General features: G+C 43.3%; 1 protein-coding gene across 1 annotated transcript; it reads right to left on the reverse strand.

Moving 5' to 3' along the window:
- Positions 1 to 1,169: 1,169 nt before the first annotated feature.
- Positions 1,170 to 19,451, reverse strand: LOC118781300 (draxin-A-like). The gene is made up of 7 exons (XM_036534269.1): positions 19,275 to 19,451; positions 7,900 to 8,413; positions 7,345 to 7,556; positions 3,260 to 3,386; positions 2,655 to 2,747; positions 2,298 to 2,387; positions 1,170 to 1,315 (listed from the first exon to the last, which is right to left on the reverse strand). Exons 2-7 carry the CDS (start codon positions 8,390 to 8,392, stop codon positions 1,203 to 1,205), a joined length of 1,128 nt encoding a protein of 375 aa, XP_036390162.1. The 5' UTR covers positions 8,393 to 8,413; positions 19,275 to 19,451; the 3' UTR covers positions 1,170 to 1,202.
- Between the last annotated feature and the right edge of the window lie 1,667 nt (positions 19,452 to 21,118).

Genomic DNA, 21,118 nt, shown 5'->3' on the forward strand with positions numbered 1-21,118 from the left:
GAAGCTCAGGAAAACATGTTCTTTATGAGTGCTAATTTCCAGATTCCAGATTTGTTTGGTTCCATACCACACAAATATATGGTGGACCTGGAGAGCTGAATAATACAAGGTGCATGCAATCTGAACCTGTGGGTAACATAACAATCTGTTTAATATAACAATACTGTTTACTTTATGGGTAATATTTAAGGAAAAGCCTTATTATTTAAAGAGCCTTGCATGATCTGTTTATTTACTTACTTAGAAAACATCCTTAGCCAGACAATTACATACCTTATTTTTTACATGCAATCATTTCCATCTGTAAATGTTATTTATTGAAACAACAGAGGGTAGGTTTTGTGGGTATATCAGCAGTGCCCAAACTCAGATTCAATGCTGCAGCCTTCTGGTTACAAATCATGTGCCTGAACCATTACTCCACATAGCTCCCTTATTCATGAATGTGATGTGATCTGCATTAACAGGAAAAGAAACGTCTAGAGAACAAGAGGTCTTGGAATTGGGTTTAATGATGAAATCAAAGCTGAAAACAAAGCATTTCTCTGGCAGTGGGAAGGTTTTTGGGTTGGAGCCAAGACTTGGGGTAAATACAAGTTACAGTGAGGGGGAAAGCTTTACAGAAGTCCAAACAACAGCATGAACACATGACGGAGACGTGACCCCCACCAGCTCCGTCAACAGTAGAGATAACGCGCCACACCAGTGATGAGTTCAACAGCACAGGAGAGGCTCCATCACTCTTGTTCACATCACATTCATATAATGTTCATATAATGTTCACAATACAGCTCTCAGCAAACAGCTTCCTCTTTCTTTTCCAGTCACTCCTCTCTTAAAGAGGCATTAAGAGTCCAGTTTTGGCATTGCATCAATAAAGCACACATGAAAAAATGGATTTTTTCCCTTTTAGATTAAAATAACGTAAACCAGAAGCACTGTCATTATTAATATCAACACATTCTTCAAAACTGTAAAAAAGCCATCATGAAACAGATCCCCGTGAGGTCAGGGTTGTTGTCAGTTTACAGAAAACAAAAACACAAGTGTATCCACCATGTATTTGTTGTACACGGCATTATTCCCAAATGGCCAAGGAGAGGCCTGACAAACTGACAATGAATCTAAACAGCTGACAACAGTCCTGTGAGGTTCTGTTATAGGGGTGGGGTGGGAATTGATGGGTTTCGTGCCCGATTTTCTCAAATGGTGATGAATGCCCCCTGGTCACTGTTGGCAGACTCGGGCTCCACACAGCGCCCCTTCCTGCGGGTCACACGCCGGTTCCGGTGGAATTTGGCATAGCAGCGGAACCCTGGAAAAGGAGTAAATATCATATAAACCCAGGATATTTCATTACTTAAGGTTTGTCTTGTGTGATAAATTCAAGCCAAGCTTTGTGTTTGTGACAGCCATTCACTTTTGGGGAAGTGAAGCCCATAGAGCTGCATGGAAAACCACTGCCACCATATGAGCGAAATGTATTTAAATTTTTATATTGTCTTCCAGCTGAAGCATTGATTTGAATGGGCCTTGCAATGGACATGTAGAATTTGGGTGTTTGTAGTGTGTTGGTGTAGCTTTAATACCAACCAAATGTCCATGCTATGGAAGACTGATCCCATTCCCATATCTTGCTGTTTTATTTTAAGCCTGTTAGCCCTCTCACATGCATTGCTTAGAAACAGTCCAAACTGAGATAAATTAGCTAGCTTGTAAGGCTGTGTAAGAGATTTAGGATGGCCATGAATTTATACTGTTCCTTCCTGGTGCAGTTCTTAGTTCCAGTTGCACTTCTATGGTCAAACTAGGGAGTTCCAGTAATAAGATGCTTAGTAGATAATATGCTGTTTTAATACAGGTAGTGAATCTTTAAAGAGATGCACTTTTGTTAAGATTTGTAAAAGCATGTACTCTTCTATAATATGACTTCATTAAGGTATCTTGATAACTTGTGAAATTGAATTTTTAAAACCTGATTCCATAGTGAGTAGGATTTCTGTCTTCAAAGAATGTGTTACAATGCAAAAATGACAAAGGGCAACCACAATTTGGTTAAGAGTCTAGTGTGTCTGACAACTCCTGGATCATTGTCACGGCACAATCTCTCTGTTATGGGAGTAAAACATTTGGTGTAATTACCCTCAGGATAGATGCTGCTTGTTAATCCCAGCTTTGCGTCTATCAAAAGTCACCACTAGTCTCTACCAGTCACTACTCTACTGTTAGTGAGAATCTTTTCTTGGAATCGGGTTCTCACAGTATACGACTCAGACCTGAAACACACGCCCACCCACCTTCCTCACACATGCAGTCATCGTAGCACTTGTTGTTGAGGCCGCGATTGTGCGGCTTGCACTCATGTTGCCTTAGGTCACAACAGGATCCTGGGGGGCACAAGAGAGGAGAAAAACCACAGCAATGCTCAGCAGGATGCATCTGGCTCATTCCGTCAGAGCATAGCAAATCACTGACAGTTATGAATATTATATCCTCCATAAGTATAACATCAAAAGATGAGAAAGGGGATATAGACTCTCCATACAGTGACTATGAAACCAAAGAAGAGAGGCAGTAGATAGACTCTCCACATGACTGAAATGACAGAGAGGAAGAGTGTAAATTAAAGGAGAGGAAGAGAAAGGCGAACCGACCAGGGAGGCAGTCCAGGTGGTGGTCACATGGTTCCAGGGTCTCTGTGTCCACTGTCACATTCCCACTGCTCAGGTTCTTACTGCGCCGCTTGTCTGTATCACACACACATGCACACACACACACACACACACACACACACACACACACACACACACATACATACATATGTACTCAACCACACACACACACGTGCATACAAACACACACACATGTATGCACGTATACACATATACATATGTGTATACATATACACACACACACAGGCAAACAGAGGTGGTATAGAAGAGGGCATGGCCATGAATTATACCTGATTCACATCCATCACACATCTTATATTAATCCCACAACAGGCTTCAGACACATATCAATCCTTCAAAGTGAGGCCTCATATCAATTGCACATAATGATTTACACTACTCTACGGCCTCATCTCAAGCCTAAAACTTATCCCACACCTGACATCAGTCCCACATTATGTTTAACTCATCTTTCAGCTCATAAGAAGCCCACATCAAGCCTCACCATAAGGCGGCTTTGGTGCATACGTGACCGTAGCTGTCCCTTAGACAAACAGTTACAGTAAGTCCTGAAACAGAAGCGTCACCTTTCTTCTTGGAGGATGGCCAGGTGTCTGCCGGCTTCATGTCCTCGTAATCTGTCCAGTCGAAGAGTGTCATGTCCAGTGTGGGCATCACCTCCCCCTGTGCCTTCCCCCGGCCCTGAGGTGACCTCTGCAACCATAAGCACAAAAAATTGGCCAATTACATTAACACACACAACATGAGACTGCAGACATTTCCCTCTTTAATGACATCTAGTGGTAATACACAGGAATGACCTGTGTGCAGGTAGATGGACAGACAGACAGGTGGGCATGGTGAGGCAAATGCTATACTCTCAGAGGGTAAAGAAGCAAAACAAGAGCCATTCAAGGGTCTGAAACTACTTTAGTTGATCACTGTATTAGTGTATATTTTACCATCTAGTGGCACTCTAAGGAAATGAAGTTACTTTGGGGGATATGGTCACTCACAGTCAGATGAGTGAACAAATGGGGAATGCTACAGTTTCAAGGGCTGCTAGGTAACAGCAAAAAAAGATAGCCACGCTTCCCACCAATACATTAAAAAAAACTATTACAAGAGACACTCATATCTAAAAAGAATTTGGTTCCCATCTACACGTAAATGACCTATTATTATGAATTATGTTTAATATTATAAATCTTTAGATTAATATTTATTTTACGCCTTAAAAATAGGGATAATTATATCATTAAATATAGTGAGCAAGCACTATGAAATCCAACAGTGATTCATGTGTCATATTTTCCTGTGACTTTGAAAGCCCCCATTTCATGTCAGGATGCATTTTCAAGCAGGTCTCTGTGAATGGCCACAGACATGTATGGTGCTGTATAATTCACAAAAAAAGTCACAGACTCCCAAGATAGCGACTAACTGGCCAGGCAGATAGGGCCCCGGGGCTTTTTCAGATTGGCTCAGAGCGACCTGTGTTACCCTTTGTGACATCATCAATGTCAGTCTGTATGAAGGCTACACTGCAGTGAGCGATGGGCTTGGTCTTAAAATGAGAGGCTGAAAAAGACCCGGTGGAGGATGCAGAAACAGCAGGACATGCTTATGAATCTACCGTCTGGAGGGTTTTTTTCCCCGCGTCTGCAGTTTAGCATCTGCTCGGGTGCTTGAGTCAAAGGTTTTGCTGCTACCGGGCCAAGAAAAGGCCCTTAATTTGTAGAGCAGTGACTATGAGTGTGACCATCTTGCTCAGGGGAGGAAAGAAGCACGCCAGTAATTAAATCCTCTTCCAATTAACGATGTTGTAAATGCGTGGGAGGTGAGCCATTCATGGAGCTTGTGCCAAAACATTATGTTGATGGCTCAAAATGAGGCAGTTTTGAAAAATGTAGCACTGCTTTAAACAGCAGGATGTTCAAGTGCCACACCCGGCCATTTCCCACTTTAACTGTAGTTATTCCTACCCTTGGTTTTAAAGCCGTAATACAGGAAAAAAAGCAGAATGCTAAAAAGTTTGAATCACGTCCAGGCCTTTGAGGTTGTAAACCAAGTAAGCTGCAACAGCTGCTGTTTTGTGTTTGTCTCTTGAGATCATTTAAACACCATAAGAATGTCCACAGATGATAAATCCAGCGATTACAGAGGGTCTCCATTTGGCAGGAACCACTAAATACACACATTGCAGTTAGAATTTTTCATCTGCCACCATCTCAGATAAGCTCTAGCTGTGGTGACTTTCTCAACATATCAGAGAAAGTTAACAGTAGTCTCATACCAAGTTTACTTGTGAATTCCTCGCAGCAGGTGCTCTTTAAGCGAGTACTTTTTTTCAGTTTTGCTTTGCTTCATTCCATTTGTTTGGGAGGAAATTAAGGCTCTTCTTTTGTAGTCCACTCACTACGGCATGCGGACCAGAATTCTATTGGTCTCTGACTCTTGATTTGCTTGAGGTTTACCTGCAGTGGACATTCTCTGGAGAATATTCGGGTGTGATGGGGAATACAGACACCCTACAGTTTACCTGCAGTGGACATTCTCTGGAGAATATTCGGGTGTGATGGGGAATACAGACAACCTACAGTTTAACTGCAGTGGATGTTCTCTGGAGAATATTTGGGTGTGATGGGGAATACAGACACCCTACACGCAGTGCGCTCGCTTTTCCTGTGTGTTGACTGACGGTTTCGGTAACTAACTGCAGCAGAAATAGAAAAAGCACTGGAAAAGAAATAGAAAAAGCATTGTGTCTACCTGTGAAAGACACTACGCTTTTAGAAATGATTCACAGGGGACACATGAGACTGGCGGCTGAAGAAAGGGGAAAAATGTTATTTCAGGAGTCCAAGGTTTGATGCTATATTTGAGTGATTTCTAATTGTACCTGAATGCATTTTCTTCCATTCTGCACAAATTTTGGTAGACCAATATTTCAAAGTCAGCCAATTCAGTTTCAAGTTGTCTGAGAACCCCCATCTAAAGGTATCATTTTTAATTCACATCCTGGTGAGATTACATCACTGTCAAGGTTCCACGTATAGTTCCAAATAAACTAAAATGTATTGCACAGTGAAATGAACTAGATGTGAAAGTATTTTGTTATTGACCAAACCAGAATAATAAAGAATAAGTCAATGGCAAACACAAATTGAACACTATACAGCTCTGATCTCACTTCATTTGAGAGCCATTGTTGACATTTTACTCTTTGTTTCTGCATTAGGACCCAGCACACTGGGGAAGTTAAGGAAACTGCACCTTAACCAAATCTTGCCTATATTATTACTCTCTTGTAGTCAGCTAATCAAAACAGAGAGGAAACTATACATTTCCGGTATAAAATATCATTGGAAACACATCTCAGATTCTCTGAGGTTTACTACAAACATACAAAATGGCATACCAAAGCAACAAAGTGACACGAAAATGTACAAATAGAGTGAAAGGCACCACAGTCTCCACCACAACACTCCTCATTTAAAGGCTTCAGAGCAACAGCAGTGAAGTCGAACCTATCAATAGTCTAGGACTGGTGTCTTCAATATGAAGAAACTGAGTAACTGTTGCCTCTACACTGGAGAGAAAATGATTTGTGCACATAAACTGAAGCTGTGAAGAGCAATCTCTGGTGTCAATGGACTAACAGAGGAAGAACACAAGGACAATCAGACAGGGTCATAACTCAACACACAGACACACACACACATGCATACGCACACACACACACACACACACACACACGTGCATACATATGCAGGCCTTCTTCCCTAATACTCCTTTCACAGAAAGAGGAAAGAGAATATGCATTTTGCACACCAGGGGGTGAGAGAAAACAGCTGTAGCACTAGTCCACAGAGAAAAAGAAAGAGAAAGAAAGGGAATAGACATACAGTGAGACTCAGCAACAAAAACTCAGCTCTATGGAGGCCTGCTGCCAGAGATAATTCATGCCCTGTACACACCAGCAAAGTGTAATTTAGACTGTACAGAGAATTTTTTACGTCGGTGCACTCAGAGTCCTCATGAATAATCTGCTTATGTACAATCAAGCATGCCTTATTACTCGTTACAGAGGGCTCTGCATGGCGAGCACCTGGGTGGCTGATCTCAGGTCATTCTAATTCTGGAGCGATCAAGGAGGGGGAGAGGGCACACACAGGAACTACAGAATATGATGTTTTTCATATATCACATTATTTGTGTAGAAGATGCTCTTATCCAGTGCAACATGAATGGCTCGCACGCATCATCCATTTTATATGGGGGGATATTTACTGAAGCAACCCGGGTTAAGTATACCCAAGGGTACAACAGCAAGGCCCTCTGGGGAAATGAAAGCAGCAACATTTTTGCCTACAAGCCCTGCTCCTCATAGCTACACCACACTGCTGCCCTATTTATAAGAGGAAATATAAGGTTAATTATGGCTAATCCTAAGTACATCTGCTTAATTATATTTCCATATGTGCATGTGCACTCAAATAGCATTGCTCATTGCTGTTCATTGAGTCTTCCTCAGTTTCACAACACATCATATTGTGCTTTCAGACTGCAACGGGAGTCAATATGGAGATGCTGGGGATTGAATCAATGTGGTCTTCATTGATCATACAGGGAGAAGGGACACCGGGGTAGCTGGGAGATGGATAGGTACCTGGGGTTTGGTGGAAGCCGAGGGCAGGGCCGGGGGATCCTCGCTCATCACCGTGGTTACTGTGGACATGCTGGAGCTGATGACAGCTGCAGTGGGGGAGGACGTCGCAGTGGGTGGAGCGATTTCCTCTGATGGTGGCTTACTAGGGGGCTGGTTATTGATTAACTCCCCCTCCTTCAGCACAGACTTCAGATCCGGCTCAGGGAGTCGCCCTAAAGAGAAAAAGAGAGAGAGAAAGAGAGGGAGAAAGAGAGGGAGGGAGGGAGGGAGAGAGAGAGAGAGAGAGAGAGAGAGGGGTAAAGTGAGAGAGGGGGAGAAAGACAGGGAGATAGACAGGAAGAGAGAGACAGAGAGAAAAAGAGAGAAGGCGAGAGTGAGAGAGGGGGAGAAAGACAGGGAGATAGAGAGGGTGGGACAGGAGAGAAAGGGAGAGTAGAAAAGGGAGAGAGCAGAAGAGAAATGGAAGGAGTTTTAATCTTTAACCTCAGGTTAATGTACATGTACATGTAACTCCTGTGATGAATGAGAAGGAGCCCTAAGGGCCAGAGGCCTCACCTTTAATGTGTCGGGCCTTGTCCCTGCGGCCGCCGTGCTTCTTGTGCTCTGAATGATGTCCGTGCCGCCTGCCCTTGAGGGTGCCCTCACTGCCAGGGGCATGGTTATCCCGCTCATGGAACGGGATCCCAAACCCCATAAAGCTACCCTGCTGCTCAGGCACGCCTCCCCTCCTCTCCCCGGGACCCATCTCCAGCCTCACTGGGCTCAGGCCCTCCAACCCTATCCCATCATCCTCTGGGCGCCCCACTGGCTGCACGGGCCTCCGGGAGAGCAGGCCAGCGCTGGCTTTGTCCTTCCGCCCGCCATGCCTCCGGTGGTGACCGCCGCGCTGCGCCCACGGCTCCGAGCCCTGCAGGGCATTGGCTCTGTCAGGAGGAGGGTGGGCCACGCCCTTCTTGGCGTTCCTGTTCCCGGGCTCAGCGCTGTGTGAAATGGTGGCCAGCGTGGCCAGTAGGAGAGCTGGGCACAGGCACCAGGAGAAAGCTGCCATCTTTAAACGCAGCACCACCTGCTGGAGAGAAAAAGCATGCTGTCAGTCTGACTTCATGTCAGTCAGTGCAATGCACTGTTAATGCAGCCATAATCAGTCTGAATTATGAGGCACTCAGTCAGCTTTGGAGAAATAAAAGAGGTGGCTTTGGTGGACATGTTGAAATTAAAATGAACTGGTGTAGTTTTGGAACCTCTCATAGTCTTACTGTGTTGAAATAGAAATGAGCCTAACCTAATTAACCGTATGTAGCTAGCTAAGGGCCAATCTAAATGCACTAAATGTTCATCGTGCAAATGGATCTCTCTCAAAATTTGTGGGAGGCGGTGCGTAATGGCATTTTGCGGCTTGTCACGGGTGACAACGTAGTGTGGTGCTAGTTTCAGATGGGACAGGTAGGGCCCTGTGATGCACTAATCACTGCTGTATATAACTTCAACCCTCTTTTCCTGTCTCAGAAAGCAAACTAATCAACTGATAGCCAATAAGCAGCAATGTAACCTTTCACAATGAATCTGCTTTTTTGTCACTCAGATTTCAGCAAGACTCTTTGTCATTGTAATGTAATTGTATTACTATGTAGACAGATACGCAAGCCTACAGTGTTACAGTTCAGACTGTAATAAAGAATGTAACCAGACTGCAGTTACGCATTGTGTGCACTGTGCGCATTGTGTCCCACCCAGATTTGTCTCTCTCTCAATGATTACTTCAGTCTGTTCCGAATCTTAAAATTGATAAATCGTTATCACTATCATGTTTGTAACATTCAGTACAGATTGTGAAAAACATTGGATTTATTCTAAAATATATGTGCACAAGAATATAAATGTGTCCATAAATAAAACATTTAACAATTTATGCAGTTTTTTAAGCAAAAAAGAGAGCAAGAAGAGTGTATCCGCACACACACACAAATCTGGTACCTTTAGAGAGGACTACAATCCAATATGAATATGTCCATGCACACTGACTTAACAACAGTGCCGATCCCAGGATGTGTCCTCTTGCCTTATGTACTGTATTATCGCCCTTATGGTAGTCATTTTAATCTGTTTCTGTTTTATGATTTGAAACGTATCGCCATATGGCCACATCTCTCACGCGAATAAATGAATAAATGTTTTAAGCCTCAGCAGGGCTTCCAGGGAAACTAACGCATAAATAAATGAACAAAAATGGTGAGCTCACAAAGTTTTGGTGTGGAGAGCCTAACTGTTCCTTCGCAGAGACTTCCTTGTGTTTGTGCTGTATGTACTGTGTTCATGCTGTGTTTGCACTGGGTTTATGCTGTGTTCATGCTGTGTTTGCACTGGGTTCATGCTGTGTTCATGCTGTGTTTGTGCAGTATGTGCTTTATTTATTCTACGTTTGACTCGAGTTTGAGCTGTTTGTGCTGTGTTTGTGCTGCATTTGTACTGTGTGTGTTGTCCTGTTTTTTGTGTATTTGACTGTTTTGCTGTGTTTTTTACTGTTTGGTGTTATATTTGTGCTTTCTTTGTGCTGTGTTTGAACTGTGCTGTGTGTTTCCGTTTTTGCCTTGTTTTCGTCATGTCTGTGCTTTGTGTCCCCTCGTTGGCCATTACTACCAATTGGCCCATTCCATTGACACAGTGCAGAAGCGAATGAGGACGTAGCTGCAGTCAAAAGCTGACATAAATATCACTGCAATAACCACAAATGACCCACTCAAACAGCCTGCGCTAACAGCACTTCAGGCCCCTTGGATGCTCATTAGAGGACATTACCTGCTTTTAAAGCCTCCATGCTCTTAGTCAGAGGGCACTTAGAGGGCCGGCTACTGTACTTCTGCCATCCGCCATCATTTCATCATCATTGCTTTTTAATTGGGTATAAAAAACCCTATCATTCCTCTTTAGACTCCCCCACTGATGGGAGGAGCCCAGACAGCAATCCCTGTCCAACATCTGTCTCCTTTCTGTCCATGCGAGTTCAGTATGATTTCATGTGTTGAGATGGGATGTCTTTCCAAAATATGATGTCTGATGGAAGCAGTTATAACCCACTGGCTCGATGAATACATGACAAAAAAGGTATGCTGTGAGATCCATTTCTTCCATTCTTCACAGACTACTGAAAGCACTGTGGTCATTATTAGTCATTACAAATGTAGCCCAGAGGAAAGTCTTTCTACTCTCCACTGTGGGTGTGTGTGAATACATGCCTGCATGTGTATACCTGTGTGTGTTTGAGTTATAGATATGAGCATATGTATGTATATCTGTGTACATATCTGCGTGTGTATGTTATAGATATGAGGGTAAATATGGATATCTGTATGCCTATTTGTGTGTGTGTGAGGGTGCGTACGTCCCTGCATGTGTGTTTGAGTGTGTCTGTATGTGTGTGAGGGTGTATATGTGCCTGTATGTGTGTTTGAGTGTGTGAGGGCGGGTCAATAAATGAAAAACCTGACCACTCTCTGTCCTGACACACAGCCTGGGGGAGAAGTAAACACGGGGCTGTGATTACTGCATTTATTGAGGGTTATTAAAGTGCCCATTTGTGCTGGGCGAGAGGAAGGGATTGTAAAGCACCACTAAGTAAAAGGAAATTCGTCTTGCTCTCACAAGCTGTAGAGCCATTCAGTTCAGCTTGTCTCAATTATTTATACCAGCAGGAAAAAGATTGATTTTAGTTGGGAGGCTCGAAACTTCGTGCGAGGAGTTGCTGTGCGGTGGTGCACATGTGAACTGCCTTTCTCCCTTGTTCCTAAGCGATGGGCAATTTGAGGTTGTATAACACTCTTGAAATAAAGAACCTAACTGTGGACCCCTAAACAAAATGGAAATGGAAAAAAAAGCCATAAGCAACACACTAAGAACAGGAACAATGATGTAAATTTTTTTTTTTTTTTTTTTTTGCTTTTAAGAAAGAGTGAAAGTGCTTTTGATTCAAGGGTGACTACTGCAGGGCATATCAGAACAGGTTGTGAAATAGTTTTGCGCCCTTAGTGCGTTGTAAGAAAAAACGGTCAAAAGGACATCCTGAGAGCGGTGTTTGTGTGCTAAGATGCTGAAGCTTTCGTTAGACCCCGTTCTCTTGTGTGCGGCGGCTCCTCTTTCATGAGCCTGCAGCGGGAGGTCCTTTGAAGAGCCGGAGGATGACAGCGATAATGAAGCAGACTGCGTAGTTAAGACCATCCGCCTCTGTCAAGCCGCGCCCCCGCTGCGCTCTGTGTGATACCGCGCCGCGGCACGCTACAGATCACCGCAGCGGGGGAGCCGGGGACAGGGGAAGCCGAGCATCTGGAACAGGTGCCGCGCGGAGTTCGCAATTTGTGAGTAGGTGGGCGAGGTGGTGGTGGTGGTGGTGGTGGGGGGATCAAAACACTTCACCTGAGTGCCAGGACGTGGGGACGTGGCCAATGAACTCTTTGAACTCCCCTCACAGAAGTGTGTCGGGTTAGTCTGAGGTAGGTACTCACTTCCATTCGGTCCTCCAAAAACTAAATTAAGTCCCTTTGTCTTAATGAGTGGTAGTGCAATGCTTGGGTCTGTGCCAGATGACATTGCTTTAAGCTAGTCCGCTGCTGAATGCAGCAAGCAACAGCTAACACAGCCATCTCCTCAGAGACCTGGTCTCTCAGCAATGATGATCTCAAGCTGGAAATGCCTGGTTTCTCAGGGCACAAAACTCTGACACAGTGCCCAGTACAGCACTCGCACAATGCAGATACATGCTCTGCGGGCTGATGGAGAGAATGCCAGCGCAAAATAAACTCTTTTCACTTTTCAGTCTCATGCAGGGAAAGCAGAAAATATGAGGCTGGAGCGCACTGGGAAAAACAGCACTGACTCTGCACAGTCTCGTCACAGTTCTGGACTGCTCTGGGGGTCCCAGTATGGCTCTGTGCTTTTATTTGATTCGGGGGTTGGTGGGGGTGGATTGGGGGAGTGTGAGACTCCTCTGGGGCAAGGGAAAAACTGGGGACCAGTCAGAAATAATGGAATTTTCTGCTTGACTGAACCGAGGATGTGAGAGAGGAACTCGGCTGCCGAGGAGCTTCGGGCTATTGTCTGCTGCAGAGTGACGGTCAGCCAGCGGCAGGGTTTGGGGGCCCCGCTGCAGGGCAGCGGAGGCAGGGAGGGGGGGGGCAGGGTGTCAATAGGTGCCGTGGGGCAGCAGCAGCGGTGGTGGATGGGTGGGGTGTGCAGGGCTAGGGGGCGGAGAGGGTATTGTGCACGTTAATGATTTTTGCCATTCCACCTGCTGGGCTACGGAGCTCCCAGGAACCATCTGGTCCCTCTGTCTCTAATGGCAACCAGCGCCTGGGCTCCAGGCACTAAAAACACAGCCCCATCAAGTCTCTGCAAAGAGAGACCAGAAAAAAAAAACACAAAAGAGAAAACAAACAGTCCTCTTCTCACCTTCACCTCCAGCACACATAAGCAGCATTTCCACAGACAAGCCATAGCTATAGGTCACCTACACATGCCCACTGACTCCAGATACAACAACAGATTTGCCCTGCACTCAGATGAGTCATGAGGGAACTGATGTTTTTAGCCTGTATTTACCATCAGCAGGAAGTGCATTTACTTAATAGATAGTGTGGTCTTGTTCATATATCATACACCAGTTCACACAACATCAATTTTCCACTCGTGCACGATAAAGTCATTATTCTTTTCTAGTCTCATATATTCTATAAAATAAACATTTGCCTCTGGGTCCATATATAAATAAGATCATTATGAGTACTTGCGATGCTGTCATGGCTATCACATGGGAAAAACGAAAACGCAAGCATCAGTTTTTCCTGTTCTGCGCAACCGAGCAAACACTCAAACTGGAAAAGAGACCTCGTTCATTTGTGAACAAGAAAATGTGACATAGTGGGGTAGAGGCCATATCTGAAAGGTTCAATGCAGTTGCCCTGGGGTCAGCTGCATGTGAGCAACAGATGAAGTTCAGCCAGCCAAAGTGATGGACACTGATCCACATTAGAAAGTCCCACATTCAGCTGAGCCGGGCCAGAGGAAATGCAGCAGCAGACCTGCAATAGACATGCACACACTACACAGAGCGTGCATTCCATAGTCGCTTTTACAAATGACAGACTGAAGTCACTCAATTTTATTTAGCCACCAGCACTTTACTGGTACAAAAGAGAGAGCATATGCCAGAACTCGAGTTTGGAGGGTCAGAGGCTGACAGGAAACAGAAGGGCAGATTCGCTGGGTTCAGGTGGGTTTTTGATCCCCGGGCGGAAGCCTGTGTGGGGCTCCGCTGAGCTAAGCAGAGGCAGATTTCACACTCAGACATGATCAGACACATAGGAGGGAGACAACTGAGACAAATTCACAAAGCCCACTCTGCTTCTCAATACGGACCAGGCGATGGAGACAGCACTGCAAAACGCCCTCATGCAAAATCAAACAGACAATTCACTACAATTCCCACGCGGCTCGGCTGATACGCTCAAGCTGACCGCTTTGGATGAACGTCAGGCTTGTATGTCTGAGTGTGGCATGGATAAAGAATGTGTGCTCTGGTCTCAAGGCAAAAGATGCAGATTAAGGCCCAATATGATGATCATTCTTTGAAGATATGGATTAGGAAATGCATATTATCTGTCACACATGGCCAAATGCACTACAAAATTACACATGGCGGCCAAAGGATTAACATGTTAACTGTCACATGAATGTCTTAATGCGCAAAAATGCAAATACAATCAAGCTTAATGGCTGCCATCAGTTCAGGGCTAATATCTGTGTCAAAGTACAGTAGCATAAACCTAGATGTCCATTCTCATCCATTAGATCAAGGGGCCTGTGTGTGAGATAATTTTTCAAATTGAATGCAGCCTTGCAGTTTGTAATTTTTGAATTTTAAAATCCCTTCAAAGAATATAGGATCAAGGCACTGATGAAGGCTAATTCATGTTCACAGTTCACTTCAAAAGTAATAAAACTGAATTCGACTCTAAGTTGTTTTTTTTTTAAATCTATTCAAATGAATGCGAAGGAGACAGCCATATTGCGTTTTTCAAATAAGAGATGGTTTGATGATAATACATCTTCCCATGATAAAATATATATTTTAACAGATAGAGAACAGAGATGATAGTGCATGCAGCCAACCAATGACTTTCCATTTCACTGCTGAGAACATCCTGTAGCCACACCGTTCTTTTGTCCTTATCAATGGGAGCTTCGTTTTTAATCTAGTTTAGAGATAACAAACAGAATGGCTTTAACTATCTGCAACAATGGGAGAGCAGGGCACGAATGGTCTTATTTACTCCATCAGAGGAAGGAGAAAGCAGAGTATACATGGATATTTGAAGAAATGAATGCCATACGTGCTCCTTTGAAACTCTGCAGATTCACAGGCTCAGGCAGTTCCAGAGATTTCACACAAGTGGTGTTATACACTTCCAAACACATGTCAGATGCCTAGATCATCTGATCAAACAAAGCAAAATCAATATACTGTACAAAGCTATGAAATATGTCAGTACGCCAAACACAATTAATACACCGAGTACATACGCCTTCAGCACACGATTAAAAAGACAATGAGAATGGGCCATGTGGTGACGAGCGGGACTGATCCATAAATTCTGGTCCTTTTTCAAGTCACTGCAGGTGTGCCAGATGCCAGGTACCACTGAACAGCAGCTCAGTCTGACAGCAGCATCACAGACTTCCTGCGGTGAGATACTTATCATAGTTTTGAGTGCGCCCACTGTGAGATCACAGCAGGAGATCCTCCTGCTCCCCCCAGCAAGCCACGTTACTTCTAATTACACTCCCAGAGACTTATAAAACTACAATGATTGCCTTATTAATCATGAGCGGAATATTGTATGGGGAACCCTTGTGCATGCCCCCAGGCAGCGGGAACTCGCCTTGCCCAGACTAGGACAACAGCGTAACCCAATCTGTGGGGCTAAAGACACGCAAGAGTGTTTAGAGCTGATGTTGTGCCGTCTCACTGGTTAAGAACACGTTTCTGAAACTGCAAAGATCTTCATTTGCTTAGCAAGTCCCCTTATGCGGGGAAGCTTACAAATCTTATGCACCATCCATTCAAATAGCTGCATATTTACTCAGGTCAAGTAAATTGCTCAGGGGTACAACAACAGGGTCCCGCCTCAGAATTAAAACTGCAACCTCTAGGATAAAACAACTAGCTATTTACTGACTGCATCATACCATGACCCGAAAGAGGGGAGAAAACCCTGAAAGTTAACCTTTCCTTCTCTGTGAAAGGGAACACGTTGACAGTAAAGCCTTACAATGGTCTGAAGGAGCAAGAGAGCGCTTCCATTTTTGCCAAGCTTGGATTAATCATTCACTTGCAAGGTGTTCCCAGAGCAGCCCTGAATATGATTCTATTCCTGTGCACAACAAAACGAAATGGCTTCTGTTGTTAAAGATTTTGCAGTTCTGCATGCAGACTACACCATATATTGTAACTGCATACTGATTATCTCGCGTTCATCTAATTCAACACAAAAGACAATGTTTGCCTCAGGATACAACTCTTAATGTCTGAGAGTCTTTGAAGTTCTGTGTGAGTCTGTTAATAGTGAACATCCATTAGCTGCACAATACCCACTAAAACAGAAGATGAAATAATGAAATTTGCTTTAGTTTTCTTTTGTCTCCTGGGAGAAAAATGTCTGAAGTGTTTATTAAGACACCAATTATTTTAATGTTAGATTTTTCTTCCATTGCAAAACAGACCAACAACTAATAATGTTGTCAGTATTGGTCAACGCTCTAGGCCATGAAATGGATCACTGGTTTTGTTTCATGCATTTTAGGATGCCACAGCAGTGTGACATAGTGGTAAGGGGCAGCACTTGTAACCCTAAAGTTGCTGATTCAATTCTCAGGCAGGCTGCTGGGACATTGCATAGCGCTTAACCCGAAATGGCTCAGTAAATATCCAGCCCTATAAATGGATAAGCTGTAAAAAAAAAAAAAGTAAGCTATGTCACTCTGGATGAGTTTTCTGCTAAGCAAATGTAATATACTGTAAAGAGTACTGCTGTGCTGGTCGGCAGGCACATTGGTCTGGCACCACAAAGACATAATGGGACTGTGTAGCCACAGGCGGCTTGTTGGAACAAGGTGAGGCTGCTGGGTCACTGACACACAACCGAAGACTAATGACTGTGCAGCTTCGTCTGCAAAAAAGGGTGTAGCCATACTCTGCTGCTCTTTACTGCTGGGCACCATTGGCTCAAGGCCATGATCGGTTTGTGTCATTTATTGTATCGTTGTTGTCAGAAGCCTCCTGCCCCGACGGTGACCTCTGGAAGAGCTATAAAGCGAGATAAACGGCGTTCGTATATCCACTGGATTAAAATGTTATTAACATATGGATAAGGAGCAAGTTCTGTGTGCGTGTCGAAATCGTGCATTGTGTGATATCGCACTTATTACTTTAACGATTCTTTTTTTTTCAGCGCAGAATTTCAAATTTTTTCCTTTGCCCCCCACTGCCTAAGGGGATTTTATCTAGAGCCTCAGACTCGTGAAAATTTCTCTTGGGATTTTGACTCGTGTGCCTTGCGAGCTATTTGTTTTATATTAAATTAGCGCACCATTGGTGATGATTACTATACAGATATTAATGTCTCCTTTATATTCGCTTTTAATTGCATGATCTCGTGCTGCGCAACCCCATAAATCCGCTTCTTCAATGCGAGCACGTTTCCAAAACTCGTTTTAAATTTAACATTATTTAAACATCAACATAATTAATATAATTCCAAAAAGAAAGACGTTTGCCTTTATCTTTTTTATTTCATTTATGCATATATAATCGCCATAATTATTTTTTTTTTAATTAATGAGAAAGTGGTTAAGCAAGGGACATCGACGTTTGTTCACTGTCTTAGATCAATTGCAACACAATGCTTGTGATGTGGGGGAAAAGCTGGAATCCTTGGAACAATTAACTCGTTTCTTTTCGTACAGATCTCATTTTTTCAAAGATTCATTCTGTTATCATTGTACGTTGTGATTTAATTCAAAGTCTCTCGCTGTGGCATAAAAATGGATCATAAGCAATCCCACTTTGTTTACACCAATAGACATTTCTGTGCTCAATATAAATAGGCAAGTATTGCTCAGCTTTAATTTGTAAATTGCACTAATGTCGCATTGGAAAAGTACCCAAAGCCATTTCAATTCATTACAAGTGATAAGATCACCACTTAAGAAGGGTAGCTAATCATGAAATGAATAGGCTAATTCAACTGAAATTAAATTAAATCTTCAGGTTTTTTTTTAAACTCGCACATCGTACCTTCAAATGACAGAGTGATGTTCTGTCAAAAATAAATACACAGGTAAAATATTTTTTTTCCAACAGTCACTCAAGAAGATGTACAACTTCTTCTTGATATGAACACGTCAACACGCTATAACGTTGCATGCGGAATTAAAGGGTTAAATCTTGTAGGTTGATATATATTGTCAAGATATGAGAGCCTACATTGGCATGGCTGCTACCGATATCTCTGAGCCACACCTCTGTGAGACAGACCACTGCGTGGGTCGGGATGGTGTAGCCTACTGTAAATACTGTGTAGTTTCAGGGATGATTCTCGTGTCTTTCCTCGCAGACAGTGTCACGTCATGTTCATGTTCCTGTCAATTAAAAAAAAAACCTAAACGACATTCATGTTTATTCTGTTAATCAAACAACTCCAACTCTATTAAAAACAGTTTTGTAAAAATCGCAGGGGATTGCCAAAACTGCAAATACATTTTTGAATAAGTAAAAAGAGTGAATTCCGAGTCCATCGTCATGGTGATGCATGGACCCATTTGAGGTGCACTTGCGATATTGTTGTGAAGATACAGACTAATTCGTCTGCCCGAATTTAATGCATGTACCCATATTGTCCATTAGATTTCAAATGGGAATCATTTAGATTTTATATCCGATTAAAACAAAATATTGTCTACTAATTGTTTCACTATAAGGGACGGTTAATGATGATGCAAACAAGCGGACACTGAAACTAATACATATGCACGGTAAAAGGAACATCTTTAAGATAAAAAATTGTCAATACATGCATATGTACGAATTTTCATACCAACAATTAATTCATTGCGAAAAATTTCAGTGGCCAGTGACCCAGCTCGACTAATAAAGTACCGTAACATTGTTTAAACAAATCAAAGTGCCATCATTATTATCTTTGAAAAATCTCGCGGAGCCTCAGTTCAAAAGATTATTGTCCTGTGCTGGCAAGAATGATAAAAGAACTGTCAGCTAAGATACCTTCATCTATAACGCAACATCAGCATCATATTTATGGTACCAGTGTTAAGGTATCATCAGCAGCGAGCCTCAGTTCAGCGGCGCATTGTCATGAGAAAATACACAGTCAAGATTTGTTCGGCTCTCTAGGCTACGAGATAGACGAACGACTGTAACTGTCACTTTGACACTGTAATTTGTCTAACATTTAAAACCCGCCACAGAATTTCACAACGTTTAACTCGTGAGCGATGCCCCATGTTCACAGGACGATTAAGAACAACTGTAATGATCGGACGGACACGCTACGACGGTGCTCTCTGCTGGTTTAGAGCATGTAATTACCTTTTGAGCCGCTCCGTGAGCTGTGGATTTAAAAAATCATATGTGCCAATTCAGTTGTTCCAAGTACCTACAATTACTAAATGTGCACTTTTCATATTGCTTCAACAATTCAACACCAACGTTGCACAAAAAGAGAATGATTTAATTTGGGGAAAAAACTACTTACAGGGAACGCTTTCGACAATGACAGCGACGGTGGTGATCATGCAGCTATTGCCAAGGATATTGATAGAATAATCATTGCATTGGGTAATTAAAAGAGCGAACATCTCCTCACCAGTATTCCGAAAGCCGTTGTCGTTCGTGTTAACTGTCGAACCGGACTCGGGTGGGTTTGAATGCCAGATCCAGAGTTTGATAGAGGTGAGACGCGGGCGTGATGATGTGAATGAGTATGAGCGCGCGGAGCGTTAACTGGTTTATTAAAGCAGCCAACCTCCTTGCGCGATAGCGATGCGCGTGTTTGATGGGGACTGATGTCAACGTGGGTCCCCGTGGAGCCCGAGGGGAGGGGGTGAGATGGTGTGGGACGGCTCGGGACAGTGAACAAAAGAAGCCAATGGTGCACACACGCATGGACAAAGAGGGCTCTTATTGAGGGGGTGTCAAACTGCATTTTATCATTACACATGGATTTTATAATCTCATCTCATGAAGACACAGCGCCGAACAATGCATAATAAATATATCGATTGAGTAAAAATAGAAAACGTGAATTTTGAATGGCCTAGACTCATGACAAAATGTGTTTCCAAACTGCACAATTACAGAAAAAATAACCATAGCCAGGAAAATTGCTATGCTTTGCAGTCAGTGTGATTCACTGCCATACAAAGGAGGCAAAATCATCACCATAAACAAAATGTCGAGCATATAGGAAACAGACAACCCCTCTTAGTGACAGTGTTTTTAACAAGGGAAAAATGAAATGAACTTGACGACACACCGCGGAATGTACATACCAAATGGCTTCAGTGCACACCAGCTGCACTTCCGCTTCAGGTTACAGATTATGTTCATATTTAAAGACCTTGGAGTGCTGGAGAGCAAATCACATTTGACAACAGAAGGCCACACATAATTACTACCATGGACTCGAGGTCGGAACGACATGGGATAAATCTAATTTGAGAAACAAATCATTGGCGATGCTGGTCTCCAAACAATTCTTCATTAGATATCCTAAATGTGTATCTGTCTAAGGTGGGCTGTTGATATCATTGTTTAAACCTCACAGGTATGTAAAGTTTCAAAAAAAAAAAAGAAGAGGAAGAAGAAGAACCAGCCGTGTCTGACCTTACCCAATAGGTCTTTAGGGCGTACGGTACCGCAGTTCCTGGTTTCCTCTTCAATCATATGTATATTGGATATTTAATCGAAACGTGTACTAAAAGTGTAAAATATTGAGAATAAATGATGAAAATAATATAAACTCAGTCAGTTTAAGTAAGGACTGCACGAGAATCTGGCAGTATTACAACAATCGAAGAAGATTGCTTGAGCCTCACAGCCTTGCAACAACGCGTCAGCAGCCCAATGTCGCGTTAATCATGTTGCAGCATCTCCTCCTCTGTCTGCATTGCAAGGTAAGACAGGCCATTTTATTTACACAACTTTGCTTGGCTTAGTACCTCCGGTCCGTGGACGGCCTCAACAGTGCGGATGCGGGGCGATGTTCGTGGAATCAGCTCCTCACTTCAGTCTCCAGGGGAGCCGACGCGAGCAGCCGCCGAGCGCGAGGTAATAAATCAACCGTCTGTAATGCAAGTACATGCAGGGAGCGCGCCGCTCCGCCAGGACTTAATTGCATTTACCGATTTTACCGTCCTTACTACCCAGAACAAAAGGAATTACATGCCTTTGTTCTGATGAAGGGTCCCCCCCTTTGAATACATTTGAAGATAACTTCCTAACAAATTTCCCCAAAACAAAAACTGGCATTCAGATACAATGTACACCATCGCCCATTTATCACATATATACCCTTATTCAGAAACATTAGGGGCAGCACAAACGGGGAGAGGGCCAATGTGAAGTCTATAATTCTGTCAACTCTTGCTGATAGAAAGCCTTTGGGCAGAGAAGTCACTGGTAGTGTAAAACCACTCATTATCAGAATTG

This window comes from Megalops cyprinoides, chromosome 7 (genome assembly GCF_013368585.1).
Source record: "Megalops cyprinoides isolate fMegCyp1 chromosome 7, fMegCyp1.pri, whole genome shotgun sequence".
In the NCBI taxonomy this organism is placed as follows: domain Eukaryota; kingdom Metazoa; phylum Chordata; class Actinopteri; order Elopiformes; family Megalopidae; genus Megalops; species Megalops cyprinoides.